General features: G+C 43.5%; 1 protein-coding gene across 2 annotated transcripts in view; it reads left to right on the top strand.

Moving 5' to 3' along the window:
• The window catches only part of SEMA3A (semaphorin 3A), a 469,097-nt gene that overhangs the window by 424,211 nt on the left and 31,816 nt on the right, over window positions 1-13,070 (top strand). For both annotated transcript variants that reach the window (XM_069627820.1, XM_069627819.1), the window contains exons 13-14: window positions 5,854-5,895; window positions 9,057-9,214. In XM_069627820.1, coding sequence (XP_069483921.1) covers window positions 5,854-5,895; window positions 9,057-9,214 — 200 coding nt within the window. The remainder of the gene's footprint in view (window positions 1-5,853; window positions 5,896-9,056; window positions 9,215-13,070) is intronic.

The raw sequence follows: 13,070 nt of genomic DNA, 5'->3' as shown, positions 1-13,070 counted from the left end.
ATGCATGAGAGCTGGATTGCAAAGGTGGGTCTTCGGCTTCATATATCTTTAAAAATGGTACGTAAATGGACCGAGGTCTCCACCCCATGGTACAACAAGAGAGTAGGCAGGCGAAAGGAAGACTGATTGATCAAGTCAGGGTTCCAACATCATCAAGTGGCCATGGATTAAGGATGGCTAGACTTCAATATCAAAGGCTATTGAGGCAGAAGAGAGGGCATGTCATGCGGATACCTGCCGAATGCTATCAACAAAGGAGGCTCGAGGCGCTTTTGGGGTCTTGATGAGGAAAGGGCAGAGAGTGGGAGCAAATACTCTGCTGGGTTGCAACCCAGGGCAAACCTGTAAAATGTAGCCTGACACTCTCCCAAGGGGTTTGTGTAATGAATAGAACGGCCCAATAATTGACCATTGCTATTGACCTGTGAAGCGGATGGAAGAGCATTATCGTATCAAAGGTTGGGAAAAGCTCCAGGTACAGACATGGTTCCAATAGATTTGTATGCACATTGACCTGCTCTCTGTGTCCAAAACTATTTAACGCAACCCTAAATCGAAATGTGGTACCTGAGTCTTGGACCAGCGATGAGCTGTTCATGATCCATAAAAAAGGCCCTAGAGATCAGCCTACTAACAATAGGACAATGTCCCTATTAGATGCAGGGGGGAAACCTATGCCTGGGCTTTGTTACTGCCTTTGGAAGCTGGATAAACAGTCATCAGATCATTAATCACCGCCAAGCGGTGTTTTGCGAGGGCGTAAGCACAGTCCATCAAAGCTTGCGGCTTTGGCTGGTGTCTGACAGATATGCCCTTTATGTCGATCTGCACACTGCATTGATACTGTAACCAGGCAGCGCCTCTGGGAGGTTCTCATTGGGCTTTATATTCCGGCTGCCCTCCTGACGGCCATTCAGATCTTGGACACGAGTAACACAGCAGTTGTCCAGTGGGGAAATTGATGGTAGGACTTCCAGTAGCATTAACATTGAAAAGGGTGTTTGAGAGTGGTGCCTCCTGTCCTGCACGCTTTTCTGCATTTTCATGAATGGTGTTATTGAGGAACTGGGGGCCTCCCAGACTGATGCACCAACGCTGGCTGTGCTACGCTGCGTGCCTCCTTAAATGTTCATGCTTTTTAAAGGAGATTTGAAGAGATTCAGGGTGGCAGAAAACATGCAGAAAACCTCAAACCTTTCTGAATCTCGCTAGGAGGTTTGTGGGAACCCACGCATGCCTTTTGAGAAGGTCCACCCAGGTTTAATGTCCACATACCCACAATGCATGCATGTGTTCAATGTTGGAGGGTGGAAAGATTGTATAGTAGGATGTATTATTTTCTTTTTATGTTTTACAAGTGAATTTACAGATATGCGTCATCATATGTATTTTATTTTGAATCGTGATTTAGATTTTTGGGATAGTATAAGTCCTGGTTGTGCATAAAATAGCTGAATCAAAATTTATAATTGTCCATTGTCTCAGACAGGGATGCAATACCCCACAATACGCTTGACTTGGCGTAAGTCACTGAAACCCAGCCTTGCTCCAAACGATGGAGAGACAGAGAAATTCAGACGCACAAAATGCTTCGTCAACTTCAATCAAGTGAAAGTGGCAGAAAGTAAAACCAGATGGGATTTTAAAAAAAGAAAACCTACAGCATTCCACAAAATGTGCAAGTCGATATGTCTTCTAAAAGGCGACATTAATCACGTTGTGTTAACTTGTCCAGTTTCAAGGACTTGTGGCCTTTCTGCTGACGTGGTGAATTAGCGGGCATAGGGTCTGAGGACTGTACCATAAACTATCCACAAGCCTGTGGCGTGAACCGGGTCTACGCTAATACACATGTAGTGTGTGTCCATGGGTCTTACCTTAAAACCACTTAACTGCGCGGGGCCTACAATGAAGCAATGATTTCCTATGGGAATTCAGGACAAACATACGCCCTTCGCACCTAAATTCAAAGAGAAAGACAAGTAATCTTCTAATGCTCTTGTGAATAAATATCCCTCTCTCTCGCTATAATATATATATATATATATATATATATATATATATATATATATATATATATATATATATATATATATATATATATATGAAGAAAAAAAGCGGACTGTCAAACAGTCCAAGGTGCAGAGGCATTCATTGGAAAAAGTACAAACACTATCCTAAGTATTGCTGCTGTACCAGAAGTCCTTTATTAAAGCAATTGCTCTGGAAAGGAGGGCAGTAAAAACACAGAGAAACAACGTGTTTCACCATAAACGGGCTTTGTCAGGTTTGAGTGCAAACGAAAGACGACTGGTGTTTTATGACAGATTTTGGTCCTACATCTCTGTTGTTGGTAGTGACCATTGCATACCGTCGCAGAATAAAATTCGGAGTCCAAGCCTGCCGACATCTTGAGTGGTCCTAAGTTAATACATAGTGTGTTGTTACTATTCCGTAAGGGTACACAGTTAACCCACATGGATACTTCATTGTAGCAGTAACACACCTTGGAAATAATAAAATGTTAGAATGTGACAGTCTGGTAATAGATTTACAAACACACTTTGTCCTTTTTATCCCATCGTTTGATTATTCATCTGCAGCAGGGGGCTATATGCAGTTAACAATGAGCCAAAGAGTGATTGCACAGAGCCACATATGGCATATAGTGCAAAACTCTACGGGGTAAATAACTGAACACATTAAAAGATTCAATTAGTCACTCTAGTGACGATCAGTCAACCCTAGTGGGTGCATCGTTTATAAGTTTCCATTGGTACAGAAAGCATGTGATATAAAACTCTACAGAATGAAAGATTGAACACAGTAAAATGTTTGGGCACAACCCTAGGGGGTACATTGTATTTCTACTGTATTGTCTAGATGGTCACCCTAAGTTACTAGGGGAATCCAGACATGGGCCCCTAGCTCACTATTCTTAGAGAGGCACAGCTCCTCCCTACTGATGAGGTCCAACCAGACCGAAACACGTGTCTGGGTTGCTGTAGGTTCTCTTGTTCAGAGGAGAATTTCCTAGCATTTCGGTGCTGGACTGTCCCAGGGCAGGACAAAGACTGATATGTTTAGGATATTTCTTCTCTGGGAAAGATAGTGAGCTAAAGAATTTGGGCAAGTCTCTCGTACCCAGGACTAATGTCCGGCAGAGGGGCTCCCAGGACCCTCCTTGTTAATTTGTCTCGATACATGTACACCATATATCTCCTGTATTCACAAAATGAGTAGTGCCAAATAGTGGTTGTGCCTAATCGATGTATCATTCAGCTAATGTTATTGTCTGTAAAGTGCAATGTGCAAGATGGAATATTGGCCGATGTTGCGTATTGCCATGGGTATAATTTTTTGTAACGTCCAATCGGATACATATCATATCTATGCTTTATTCTCTGATTGGAATACCAATTAGTTGTGTCTGGACGATGTATCGTACAGCTAATACTATTGTCTTTAAAGTGGAATGTGCTACGTACAAGGTGGAATTCTGGCCCATATTGCATATACTTGGAATACTAGCCCGCTATTGGTGTACTTAGTTGTAAAGTGCAATTTGCTGAGTGCAATTGAACATTTGGCTTTCTACATCGCCTCCTGTCTTAGTAGATGGTTATATCTGGCTAGTGCAGTGTTTGGCTACATGAGCCATGTATTATGTATAGGTAGACACCCAACATGTCATGTGCTGTTAAAATATATCGCTGTATTCAAGGCAGAAGATTGGCCATGTTGCATGGTCCCGTTAGTATACTTCGATGTAGGATGCAATGTACTATGTGCAGCTAAGTGCCCGCTTCTTGTCACTGCCTCTTAAATTGTAGAATAATGACATCTTGCGGATGCAGTATTTGACTCTAGAGTGCCATATATTGTGTTCAAATGGACTTCCATAATGCCACATACTCTTAAAAAGTCCCGTTGCTCACCTAATGCGCAAAACATTGCATTAACAATATGTAGTAAATTGTGCAATATATTCACTGAACATTGTGCAAATAGCAATTGGCAAGTTCTACCTGATAGGTACACACCGTGCAATGTGCTGAACAAGCTGAGGACGGATTTTCAGTAGGGTTCAGCAAGTTTGCCATCATGAGTGTTCTTACCATCTGGAAGCACACAGTGCTGTGTGCTTGATAGACCAATGGTACTGTTGCTGGAAATGCTCCTTTCTCTGACTCAGGCTGTTTAGTTGCCCACAAAAGCATCGACCTCTTCATCGCGACTGTGGCCTGCTGGACATGTGGAATTGCAATCCACTATGTAGTGAGATTCCATTTGCCTCAGCCTCCTTAGTCTGTCGCCTCCTCTGGGGTGCACAGTAACCGTGTCACTGCAAAATACTTGAAAGAGGAGATCTTACCTTGATGTGTGACCTCAAAGTGCTTTGCGAGTGGGTTGGGCTTGTCTCTGTTTTTAATTGCTTGTAGATGTTGCAAAATACGCAGCCTTACCTCCAGTTTGGTACTGCCTATGTACCAGAGGTTGTCATAGATTACCCATTGTGTGGGTCATTTTATCACTTTCTTCCTTAGGATCTCCTTCCCTGTCCCTGGGTGGGGATGTTTGCTTGGTTATACCCAAAGCGGGTTTGAATCTTGAGTTTGATTTTTGGGACAGTATTAGTCCTTGTTGTGCATAAAACAGGTGAATCAAAATCTATAACTGTCCATTGTCTCAGACAGGGATGCAATATATCACAATACCTCGACTTGGCGTAAGTCACTGAAACCCAGCCTTGCTCCAAACGATGGAGAGACAGAGAAATTCGGACACACAAAATGCTTTGTCAACTTCAATCAAATGAAAGTGGCAGAAAATAAAACCAGATGGGATTTAAAAAAAAAAAAGAAAAACTACAACATTCCAGAAAATGTGCAAGTCGATATGTCTTCTAAAAGGCGACATTAATCACGTTGTGTTAACTTGTCCAGTTTCAAGGTCTTGTGGCCTTTCTGATGACGTGGTGAATTAGCGGGCATAGGGTCTGAGGACTGTACCATAAACTATCCACAAGCCTGTGGCGTGAACCGGGTCTAGGCTAATACACATGTAGTGTGTGTCCATGGGTCTTACAGTAAAACCACTTAACTGCGCGGGGCCTACAATGAAGCAATGATTTCCTATGGGAATTCAGGACAAACATACACGCGCTTGGCACCTAAATTCAAAGAGAAAGACAAGTTGTATTCTAATGCTCTTGTGAATAAATATCCCTCTCTCTCGCTATTATATATATATATATAAATATATATCTTTGTAGATTGGGCTACCTGGAAAATTAACCATGTGGGTATGTGGGTGTTTGTAGAATGTTTTGATCGACAATGTCATTATCAAACAAAGTATTAATGCATACAAGAACCATGCTTTAAACATGTACATGTTCACTAGATGCTGACTCTCAGGCCAACTGCTCCTGATATTGGTTTATATATGGACATTGAGTTAGAACCAGAACAAGTGATGTGCCCAGGATCACACAGTATGCGGCTTAATTGGAGTAGCCATGATGTCAACTCTGTTAACAACTGCATCATGTCTCATTAATTGCCAAAAGGGACCTTGTATGTATACATATGCAGCAGTAAAACAAATTAGTGTCAAAACAATATTCTTTGCAGATAGAAATTATAAAACATTGTTTTTTATATAACACTTAATGCAGGATTCCTCCCCCTTTTAACTGCTCCTGAAACATGTGGTGATATGCCCCATTTGAATTGTTCCCATTGTATTGCTCTTTGAGGGATTACAGTCTCATAAGTCATTACTCGATGTATAATTAATTGATTGTACAACACAAATCTCACTCTGCTTATCATTCTCTTGTTATTTTAGGAACCAGTCGCCATTTCAGCGATGGAGATCTCTACAAAGCAAGTATGCAAGAGTATTAAAATGTTTCCCAATATTTGTTCGGTTCTTGCATTAATACATGTACTCTACACTGCTGAGCCATGTGGTGTCACAGATGAAAAGACATTCAGCTTTGAATGGAGGTCATTGTATGAGATTTCATATGGAAACATTTAGAAGAGGTGCCACGGTTAAAAGGGGATATTGCGTAAAAAAGCCCTTAGACAGAGGCCCCGCGCAGAAAGCGACAGCTGCTAATGACAGCAAATTGGTGGCCTAGCCAGTGGCATCACGTGTTTTTAGACACCCCTGAATCTGTCTGCATGTGTGTCTGACAAGTTTTCCATGAGCTATGTTGACGGAAGTGTGTTCAGGTGTTGAGGACCACTCCTTCCAGACCTAATATGAAATGGGGCAGCTGTCAAGCAGGATGAAAAACTGCACTGAACTTCCCTTTGCCCAATATTAAAGACAGTTTCCTCTATTAATACCGTTTTTTTTCGTAAATGGCTTGGCTTTCAGACAGGTGAAATGGCATATTAGTCATGGAATCTGTGTTAATTACATGCGTGTGTGTGACCTCATTGGCACACCCACTGCTCCAGCTGTCTGTGAACCGGGTCTTTTCATGGAAATCCCAAGTTTCACAGATTTATTCAAACTGGATCGAGTTCTTCCTCTCATTCATAGAGTGCACCTTACGCTACATATGACAAAAACATGTTTCATATTAAACGAAGCTTGCTACAGCAACAGGCACCCGCTGGCTAGCAGAGGGGCAGAGTACACGTACTATGAAGTCTCAGTCTCCTTCTAGAAGATTCTAAGGGTTACCAAAATATAGCTATACATGGACCGTCAGTATATGTCTGGGGGTGATAATGTTCTTAACTATTTCGAATGCTTGATTTGTCAATGTTCCGTTTAAATGTTCTCTGTGAAGTTAATGTTTTAAACATCAAGCTGTGCTGGTATAACAAACAAAAACAAGACCCCTGGCAAGTGGATAGGTAGAGCTTGCCAGATGTCACATGCAATTCACACGTTGTTAGCCTTTCCTGGTAGCCAGCCTTGCATGTGATGTGCAGGGTATTAGGATAATTGACCTAAAAACATTTTACCTAAAACATTTGATCGAATTTTTGTGACTTTTTTTTTCAATCAAATTTAATTAACTATATATGGGGGTGGGTAAAGGTATAGATTAGGTTGAGGGAAAGTGTGCTGGGGTTTCAGGGTGTCTCCCCCGCATTTTAGACTGAAAAAAGGTCAAATAATGTCAATCAAATGTGAGTAGGTCAAATAGACCCAAACCTTGAGCAGCTGGTCTTCTCAAGAGCCTGCCTCTGGCCGATTTGCTAAGAGGTTCCCACGAGCAACTGGGTTACTCCTTTAGAGAAACGCATTGCTTCCTATAACTTATTGGTGAATCAAAAGGTCTCTGTCCAGTAACAAGTCAGAGTAACAAAGCGTATCTTCTTAGTAAAACAGCCCCTGAATTTAATAACTTATATTTGTAGAGTGCTCGTTCACCCCCAGAGGGGTATCTTGGCGCTGTAGAGCGCAGATGTGTATTTGCTGTTAAGTGTCTAAAATACTCCAAATGTGCCCTCACAAGCAGGGCAATGGCAACCCATGCCAGTGTGGGGCCCACACGTATTGGCATTGCATGGCACATTTTCCAGATAGTAGATGAGCAATGCCTTCACAGCGGGTACATGCCAGCAATATCGTACAAGTGCATTCTGGCTGCCAAATGATGTCGGCATCTACGCTGTGCAGAAGCGCCTATTCCCCTTTGCACAAAATAAAGCAGGCGCTTCAAATGGAGTGTTGAATGTCGTTATTGCAATGTCTGCTATGCAGGCGTGTGACCGAGGTGTGCACGTGCAATTTTTATATGCACACCTTTAAATTTGATTTGATTTTGAAGCATTTATAAGTGCGCACACAAGGAACCGAATCGTGGCGCAGATGAATGCAGGATGTGTGGTTCAATCACATGACGAGAGAATCACTGACATCACAACAAATGAACACATTTATTTGAAAAGATGAGTTTTTAAACCTGCTTGGAATGTTAAAAGGGAGTTGGTTTTCCTTCTAAACTGTTAGAAAGGCAGAAACACCTCCTTTGTAGCTGATGCACACGCTCACACACACGCACGCACACACGCACGCACCCAAACACAGACGTAACACACAACAGAGTGGATTCACATCACAGCCAAGACCCTTTATTGGAGGAGTAGTAATGATTGCGAGGCTCACATTATTAATAAAATATACAATGTTACTGAATTCGGGACTCAACAGGCCACACAATTCCAATTATAGAGGAATGCGTGTTTGTGGTTTCAAATATTTCAAAATGCAAGTCACACTATTCATACTTACAGATGGTAATCATTGCCTTCTCGTTTGATTATTTGTGCAAGTCGGCGCTATTAAACCCATTGATTGCTGCCAAACATTCTGCGATGCCCCTCTCCTAGGAACCGCCGCCTATTAAAGTGATGGCTCACGACTCATTTAAAACACAAATAATCCCTTTGCTATGCTTTGGGAGGCTGCCTTCCCCCATTCAGGACCTTGAGCTCGTTGACCTCATTAGGAAGTCATTCTAAAAAGCTGGAAGTGTACACTTTGTTTTAATTGCTTCAAAGAACGAGTAGTCTAAGAATGTGCTGTGTATACTAATGTCTCAGCACTCTCTGACACATGTCTTTGTATTATTGTACACTTAACAAAACATGAATGATATTGCAGGCATGTAGTACGACGATACATGGTAAGCATTATTTGAAATTTGGAGCATGTGTGCCAATTCACAGACATATTTATTATCAGGAGTAAATCTGTCCTACCCTTGAGTTACACCTAGACAGGTCCATTTTATTCTCTAAATATGTTTTTTCTGAGTAATTCTAATGTACTCCGGACTTCTCCGGGTTAAGTCAGGAGTAAGTCGGTTGTAAGACAATGCTGCTGAAAGTAACCACTTTGTTAACATGACCAGCCCTCTCTATGTACATATGAGTCCAGGAATAAGCCAGACTTGCTCCTGTTATCCTGTATGTGAATCAGCCCCCAGTTCTATCCTCATCTTTGAAGTTACAATGCTACACAATAAAAAACAGTCACTGGTCAACTGACTTGTGTTCATTGGAATGTGTGTCTTACAGCAACAACTGTACATCGGTTCATCGATCGGAGTTTCCCAGCTGCCGCTGCATCGGTGCGATATCTATGGAAAAGCCTGCGCCGAGTGCTGCCTTGCCCGGGACCCCTACTGCGCCTGGGATGGCTCGTCCTGCTCTCGCTATTTCCCAACAGCGAAAAGGTACGGATTTGCTCAATATCTCTCGATTACATTCTAGCCTGTGTGGGCCATGAAAATCATTTCAGAATATACATCTGAATGATGTCACATTATAGCCAGATTTCGTTCCATTGGTGCCATTATTATGAATTGAATTAAAGGATTTTGATTTTGACATGAACACATGTTTGTCTAGATAATAGATGGAGACTAGAACATTCTATGCGACATTAGACAACTAAAAGCTGGATGCTAGAGCATTAATACTCTGACACAGTGCCCTGTTCTCAGACGTCTGCACAGCATTAGATTTTAATTCTCTGTCTAGTGTGAGGATGTTGAGGGTGGAGACTGACACACAGGTGGTATGCTAAAGGCAACAGACTTTAAATTTTGTAAAATACAAGACAGAAACCCTACCTGACCCTATTACTAAGAGGGGTGTCTTTGCCTCAACCACATACTAAGGATTCAGTCAGGATGTCCGTCCGAAACAAGTAGTCCACCGTTCTGTGTCAACAACCTATTTCCTTCTCTTATACTCTATATCAAACTAAGCAAAGTGGTGATCTGCTTGGCCCAGAAGAATGGCACCCTTCTTCTGTATGATAAACCAAAGTTCACTTTCTGGTGATGAAAAAGAAAAAGTTGTTTAAAGGAAAAGTCTAAAAAGCTTTCTTGGCTTGGCACTCCATCCGTGCACGTGAAAAAGTAACATATTTTATCTTCACATGTTTAGGGAGGATGGCTACCTCTCCCCCTAACCTTCCTCGGTTTCTCAATACATTTCTGAGCGCCAGGATGAACAACTTCTTTGTCTTCACTTTTGCCCTGCAATTCACAATGCTAGGGGGAATGACTCCCTTACCCTAGTCGTTCTTGAGCCTTTCACAATTCCAGGGGAATGACTCCCTTACCCTAGTCGTTCTTGAGCCTCTCACAATGCCACGGGAATGACACCCTTACCCTAGTCGTTCTTGAGCCTTTCACAATTCCAGGGGAATGACTCTCACAATGCCACGGGAATGACACCCTTACCCTAGTCGTTCTTGAGCCTCTCACAATGCCACGGGAATGACTCCCTTACCCTAGTCGTTCTTGAGCCTCTCACAATGCCACGGGAATGACCCCCTTACCCTAGTCGTTCTTGAGCCTCTCACAATGCCACGGGAATGACCCCCTTACCCTAGTCGTTCTTGAGCCTCTCACAATGCCACGGGAATGACTCCCTTACCCTAGTCGTTCTTGAGCCTCTCACAATGCCAGGGGGAATGACTCCCTGACCTTGGCTTCTCACACAATGTTCACAAACACCAGGGTGGGCCGATTCACTGGCTCTCCACAAATGCAAAGACAATGACTCCCTTTTCTTGGCTTCTTTCAACAATGTTCATCAACACCAGGAGAATGACTCCCTTCCCCTGGTCTTTCTGAGGCTTTATTTGTATGTCCAGCATGAACGATGGATTTATGGTGGGCAGACCTGGTGTACTCCCCTGCCAGTGGAGGACTCTGCTTTCTGTTTTTCAGGCATCCCCTACATCTGGTTCACTATTCTGCCTGGTGTAAGCATTTCCCCACTTCTTAATCCTTTTTATCTTTGAATTCCAGTCGACTTATTAGTTTGCCAATATTTTTCCACACACTCTTAATTACTTTCTCTTATGGGTGCGGGTCCAGAACCCCCCTTTCTTGTTTGCTTTTGCTGGAACACATAGTTTACTCTACTGCCAAGTACTATTGTGCGGCTCAAAATTGAAACAAAGTTCATTTCCCTTTGTCAGGGACCACATCCTGTATTTTCAGCTACTCTCTCCCTTCTAAATTGTCCACCACCTGATTGGGGCGCAGCACCTACCCGGCAACCTGGTACCTTTTCTTGTGGTCTGCGACGGTTCCGGGTCTTCCTTGGTGCCTGCGGTCATCTGGAGGGCTTCCCCAAACCTTACGTTCCTTCATTACTCTGCGGTGGCTCTGCGGCCATAGGCCTATATCGAGTAGCGCAGCTCTTACTTCCTGCACTTCCCGGTTCTTGGAAATGCTGGGTCATACCCTTTCCTGGCCTGGAAAGCATCCCCTCCATTCTGGATTGGCTGCGGTCCTTCTTGCTCCTGCCTGGGAGTCCCGGTCTGCCTTTTTTCTCTTTACTGGACCGTGCTGGCTCTCGCGGTTCCTTCGGGGGAGCCCCTCCTCAGTTTCTATGCCATAGACTAGGATGCTTGTGGTTTCCGCTGGGTGCTCTTCATGGCTCCACACCTCTTATTCGTCCCAGTATAGTTATGATCACTCCTTATTGGTTTTGCTGGACCCTTCCTCATCCCAGTTTTCTAGCATACTTCAGAGTAGTAGTTCCTACTGTTCCTCGTCTCAGTGGTTCTCACATGGGTTAGTCTGTCCACTCTACACAAGTGCATGGGAGTGTGGGAGACTAGTGTACCCTGCCAAGGGAATGAGGATGAGGGAGTGTGGGATGTATAGTGGACATAGTGCCCAAAGAGTCATCTCTAGTCCCACAGGGGGGCCTGTCCCCATGAGATCCACCCGCTGAATACCACCCCGAGAGGGACTGTCGAGTAGTGAACTCACCTACCTGGCCTCATTGGAAGGGGTGCCCCCAGGGGGAGAAGAGGCGACACCCGAGGAATTTTCACACTGGTAAGAAGGTCTGGCCCATCATGTTGCAAGGGACATGTTCAAAGATCAATCGAGATCCCCAATTTAGGTGTAACTTGATGGACATGGTGGACATTGACACAGTCAATAGCCAATAAATAAACCCTAAACTGACCTCATTTAGGGTATTTCATCCTCATGTGGCCTCAGTGCAAGTCTGGCATGATCCTGAGCCATTGCAGGGAAGACTTGTAGCCCCTCTACGTCCCATCTCCTCACAGGGAAAGGACAAGCAATGTAGGAATGACAGGAGGACATTGTTTCTGTAGTGAAGGATCCCAGCGTCTGTTCTTATTTTTAAGGATAGCTATACCGGATTAGCAATCAATCATTTAATTTCCCCAAAGTCTCCAGAGATCAGGTGATCTGCCATTGCCTCACCATATCGGTAGCCGTTGCCAAATTCGGGCAGGATCCCGCAGTGTTCCATGTGCAAGTGACTATTTAGTTCCAGAAATCTTTGCTGCTGGCTATCTCCTTACTCCTAGCCATGGCCTTCTTACGCCTAGACTCCCGCGATTAGTGTGATGGGGGCTACCACAGCCAGATCTTTCATTAACTTCCATGGGCTCCCATGTTTTTCGTTCTGCCGGATCCTGATACTAGTATATTCTGACCACCCTAACATAGTAGGTACTCTGCTTCTTTCTACTAAAGCAGAGGGTATGCCTCACAACCAGCGCGCTACATCCATACATTAGTGTATAGCCAAGCACTGGCTTCTCTACCAAAAGCTATGGTCCTTTATCTCACATTTAACCTCACTGTTTCCAAGCAACACGCTCTGTTGTCGTAATCCATAGACTGATGAGTATCTTTTTGTCTGGAGCTTGTGAGTGTGTGCTGCGAACTAATACTACACACCCAAACGTACATGATAATGGGGAGCACCAAATGCACCAGGACAGGTAATTTAGCACCAGTGCTGGGCACCTAATGAACCATGACAGGCAATTTAGCACCAGTGCTGGGCAACTTTCAACTTAAAATGTACAATGATGGGCGAATAACCATGGTAGTGCAAACGTACTTATCAGTGCAACATTGACCTTGCACTGAACCCCTGTAAAGTATGGGGTCAACGATTCCAAAGTTATCCATTGATGAGGAGAACAAATGCATGTCTACAAAGAGACTACCTATCAGCTTAAATATTATTTTATTGAATGCATTAATTGGTAGAAAGTTGGCAACACAGCGCCTC

This window comes from Ambystoma mexicanum, chromosome 12 (assembly GCF_040938575.1).
Source record: "Ambystoma mexicanum isolate Mex_15411 chromosome 12, UKY_AmexF1_1, whole genome shotgun sequence".
Lineage (NCBI taxonomy): Eukaryota > Metazoa > Chordata > Amphibia > Caudata > Ambystomatidae > Ambystoma > Ambystoma mexicanum.
This window is presented reverse-complemented; position numbering and strand designations above follow the sequence as displayed.